The sequence below is a fragment of the Galeopterus variegatus genome, unplaced genomic scaffold (assembly GCF_000696425.1).
Source record: "Galeopterus variegatus unplaced genomic scaffold, G_variegatus-3.0.2 Scaffold1888, whole genome shotgun sequence".
NCBI lineage: Eukaryota > Metazoa > Chordata > Mammalia > Dermoptera > Cynocephalidae > Galeopterus > Galeopterus variegatus.
The window spans coordinates 51777-56812 of NW_007727999.1; the positions used below are offsets into that span (position 1 = coordinate 51777).

General features: G+C 33.6%; 1 protein-coding gene across 2 annotated transcripts in view; it reads right to left on the reverse strand.

Moving 5' to 3' along the window:
- IFI44L (interferon-induced protein 44-like) overlaps window positions 1–2842 on the reverse strand; it is a 17998-nt gene extending 15156 nt beyond the window's left edge. The window contains exons 1-3 of one of the 2 annotated variants that reach the window (XM_008579447.1): window positions 2365–2842; window positions 1645–1693; window positions 687–882 (exon numbers count right to left, since the gene is read on the reverse strand). In XM_008579447.1, the coding sequence (XP_008577669.1) occupies window positions 687–882; window positions 1645–1693; window positions 2365–2842 (723 nt within the window). Of the gene's footprint in view, window positions 1–686; window positions 883–1644; window positions 1717–2364 lie in introns of those variants that run through there. The other variant, XM_008579446.1, reaches the window with a different exon arrangement.
- Window positions 2843–5036: the final 2194 nt, after the last annotated feature.

Here is a 5036-nt window from a genome sequence, read left to right on the forward strand (position 1 = left end):
CACAACCTTATTATGAAATTTTCTACTTATTCCCTTATTTTTGCTTGATTGTGTGATAACACTGACAAGCATGAACCAGAAAGAAGTTTCTAGATAAATATTGCACCCTAATTTGTAGATCTTTAGAGCAACAATAAAAAAATCTGTATTAACATTTATTTCCTTAAATATGTTTGCAAATAAGATAATTTTTGTAGAAGCATAGGTAAATTTACTTTACAAAGACTGACCCACCAAAGTGAATCACTGTTTTGCTTTTCTTGACCATTTCTTATAGAATGATCTTACATAATAGCAAATTACTGTATTATATAAATCTCATTATTTTACCACAAAAAAAGAAGATCACTTTAATCCATGTATAATCATGTAAAACATGAGTAAAAATAGACATCAAATATAATGGGCAAATATTTTCAGAGTTTTTAAAATTTTGGTTTTTTACAGCAGATACCAAAAAGTATTCTTCATATAACTGCTTCTTGCCTCCATTATAATTGAAGTCTTCTCTGCACAATATAACTCAGTGGAGGAAATTCTAATTCAAATTTTACTCCCTATTTTACATTTGATTTAGTACTCAATGGTTTGTAGATTAGGGGGAGGTTTATGCTCGAAAATAAAATGGCAAATAAATCAATTAATTAAATTGTAATTATAAAAAAAAATTCTCTGAAATGACTTACCTGTTCAGTAATGCTGGCAGAATCAGACCCCACTATGGCTTGGTGAGTGACATGACCTTGGAAAACAGACTTCACTGAATTGAAAAAACTGGACTTTCCAGACCCAACTGGACCCAGCAAAAGAATGCGAATTTTTGAAACCAAGTCTGCACAGGGTTTATAAGCTCTGAGGTCATTCAAGAGCATATTTCTTCTCCTGTTAAAATGCGGTAGTTAAATAGAATAGCTAAACTTTCATTAAAAAAAAAAAAAGCACAATTCACGTGAAGTTTTTTTCTTCCCCTTTAAAGGTATGTTTTAATTACTTATTTATTATTTTGATAGTAGCATTGTCTGCAATACAATCTGAAGAGTCTAAGTTTATGCATCTTATGCTTGAGAAAAATGCATTTATCTATATCTGACTAACACTAAACATTAACCAGCAACTAAGCCATTATTAAACTACTAACCTTAGGCCACATAAATCTAATGAGAAATATCAATAATATTAAATATGAGTTATTTTTACTAAAACTATTATATTAAAGAGAAAACAAAATAAAATATATGCCATGTAGCTATCTAGTTATAAATTGGGGCAAGAAGGCTCTGCTTTTAACATTTACTAAGTTTTCATTTCCCAAAAGCTATATTCTCAAGGAAAAAAATTAGAGTGATTATCTAAAATGATTATCTAGACTCTATCTGGAAAAGTTTGAATCTAACAGGTCCAAAGTGAAACATGAAGTCAAATTGGTTAGTTGTCACCAGGTGGATTTTAAAACTTCACAGTTGGTAGTGGTTTTGTTGCTGTTGTTGTACTAAATCACCTTGAATATTTTCTGTCAATAACATTATAACTAATTTTTTATCATTCCAATAATACAATTATCTTTTGTACTATTTTATTGTCAGCGCCCTTTACACAATTGGTCTAAAAGAAATGAGCAATAGTTAGTCCAAGAATCTAACTTACTGTGTGACTCCTGTTATCCTCCTTATGTAGCCTGGATTATCCTTAATTCCTATAGGAAATAAACATAGTGCAATATGTTTTTTAATTTGTCCAGTTAAAGTGGCCAGTCTACCTCCCAAATAGGAAATTATGTCTGCTGTATAATCCAGGGCTGAGCTGTTCAGTTAGGAGATAGGGCTGGCAGCATAATGAGAGGAAGAGAATCCTCTCAACATTAACTTGCTCTGGCAACTCTCACATAACTATGTGTAGAGGTCCTAAGGCTGATCTTTGGGTCATGTGTCAAAACATAACAGCTCTTTGGTGGGATCTCTCTCTCTTTATGGTAAGATCTCTCTCTCTCTCTCTCTCTCTCTCTCTCTCTCTCTCTCTCCTTTCTCTCTCTCTCTCTTTCTGTCTCTCCTTCTCTATCTCTATCTCTGTCTCTAACACTATCATCTCTATCTCTGTCTCTATAATCTCTATCTCTCTCTCTCTCTATTTCTATTTCTACACATATTCTCTTCAACTTACTTTGCTCAAAGTACCCTATACATTCTGGATAATAACTTCACAACCATTATGTCCCCTAGGTTTCATTTTGGAGTGTGTCAGAGTGTCTTCTGGCATTAAATCTAATTGTTCCTTTGATTTTATTTGTCCTTGTACATCATTTATGACCTACCAAACACAAAGACTAGAACCAGAATGTAAGATGTAGGATATACTAATTTAACGTACCTTCAACTCGAAAAACTTCACATTCATCATATGTAGAGGGAGAGGAAAATCTTAGTTTTAATAATAATTTTAGACTACTTGTCAGTTTAAGTGTTTTAGTACTAGGAAATACAGAACACATATCCTTATAATGTGAATAAAATGTCAGTTCTCTGTTAATAATTTTTGCTACTATATTTAAATCTGAACTTGTCGTTTCAATTGTGTCACCATTCTCTCGAAATGAAAACAAAAAAGACTTCGATTCTTCAGAATAATTGTCTAATTCAGGGTAATGCCCAAGCATAAAGGCCCCAATAACATATCGGTAAAAGTAAATCACTGTTATGGTGGATCCCTGATGAGTGCACTTCTGAACCATATCTTCAATGCTATCCCCATGAACCTTAGACTTATAAAGAAGACTCAAAGACACATTTCCAAGAAGTTTTTGCAGTGCCTTTTCCTTCTTCCATGCCAATCTGGTTGTCACTGCCATTGTTTTGACCCTAATGGAAAAACAATTATAGGTTGAGAGGTTAGTATAATGTAATTGTTTATAGCACAGATTTCTGCTTCTAGTTCCAGTAAGTTCTTTTTTTCTCTGACCCACCCAATTTAAAACACATTACTTAGATTATAAGACAAAACCATAGCATAATAATAGATATAAAAAATAGATAATTTGGAAATAAAAATATCATTAAAATTTTAACATCAGTTTACAAAATAAACTTTAAACTGGATAAAGATGTATCAGCTGAAGCATTGATACAGAAGGAGAATTAAAAAAAGGTAAAGGCAAAAGAGATTAAAAGGATATAATGAAATTGGCAAAGATATGTAAAACTAGAGTCCACGAATGACAAAAAAGAAATTAGGGCAGATATTTAAGTAGTCCTTTGACCACGAAAAGCAGTAAAGTCTCCAGACATTTTGAAACACTACATTTTGAACAGGAGTATAAGCTAGAAATGAGAAAAAAAAAAAGATGACTAGTAGGTTCCCCTATACATTAGGAGAAAAAGGAAATATACTTTCTTATTGCTCAGATGAAACTTAATAAAATTTAATTAAATAATAAGAAAATATTCTTGTCAAAACATATAGAATGAAGCTAAAATGTGCTATAAAAATTATATGTACTTAAACACGTGTATTAGGAAACAAGAAAGCTGAAAATGAAAAATAAAACTTATACTTCAAAAAGTCAGAAAAAATACCAAGTAAGCTCCACCCCAAAAAATAGAAAAAAAATAAATAATTTTAAAAAAGTAAAAATTAATGGAGCAAAAACAAGCATACATTAAAAAAAAATTTAAAAAACCTTAAAATCCAAAAAGATTATTAAAATTTTTAAAACACTGCTGATGCATAAAGGAAAGAAAAGGTTGAGGAGGCAGGGAGAAACATCCTAAAATCAAGAACATAAAAATGAACATTAGTACAGATGATGCAAATAATAAAATAATTCTAAGATGAATGACATACTGAAGCTGACATAATAAATACAGAATTTGTATAGTCTCATAGATATTTTTAAAAACAAAATTTGTAGTTTAAGACTCCCAAAAAGAAAACTCAATGATTAGGGGATCTAACAGTTGAATTCTACCAAACTTTGAGGAATAAATAACACATAAACTTACACACATTCTTCTAGAGGACAACTTAGATACCAAATCCTGTCAATTTCATAATAAGCAAAAAATATTACAGACCAATATCATTCATATAGATGCAAAAATCCTCAAGAAAATACGAGCAAATCAAAATAAGAAAAAAAGAAATAAAGATACTGCTGAACATGATGGCAGGATAGGAAATCCCAGACCCTCCTTCCCTGCATGGAGACAATGACTCAACAATAATACTTAGACCAATTCCCTTTATGAGAAATCCAGAAACCAGTTAAGAGGCTCCTATACTCCAGGCAAGTATGAAATCAGCAGCATCAAAGCCAATATGAAAGCCTGTGGTACCCACCCTTTCTGCCATTGTCCCTCCCCCGGTACATCATCATGCAGTTAAAAAGAAATCCCCAGCTCCTGGCTTTTGCAGGACAGTTTTCCAGGTGGTCTTGGACCAACCCAGTTATCTCCCTTTTCTTGCTTGTAGTTCTCAGGAATGTAGAAGGCGCTGAGGATACAACATCCTGAAATAAGGAAGAACAGACTGGAACAGCCTGGGCTCTTTTCCAGTCCCCTCTGTAGAAACAGATGTCCTCCAATGCTTTAGACCAGTGATTCAAGTTTCTCTGGGATATAAAACACAGGGCAGGCTGCTTCCTGGGATCCTCAGCTGTGGTGCAAGTGAAGGATGTACAGACAAGACTCCACCCGCCTGAGCAGCCTTCCTGAGTCTTGGGGGACCAAATTACAATGAATCCTAGACCTCTGTTGTCCTTTGCTACATATCTCTAAGTAATAAACCCACTTTAAGTAACTCATTGTGTTCATGGGTGCCTGTGTCACCAGATTTAGACAAGACATTAACCAAGTCACACTGGCTCTGCTTCACAGCTGCTTTCTGGGGAGGTAAAGAAAAGACTGAAATATATGTCCAAATGTCCAACATGCCAGCTTTTCAGGGGCCTGCCTAAGGAACTTGTTTCTGTCTTGCCTGACTCTGAGCACTGAAAGAAAAGGGTGCCAAACTGGAGGCTACTGAGAACAAAGGTGACGGTTTAGTGC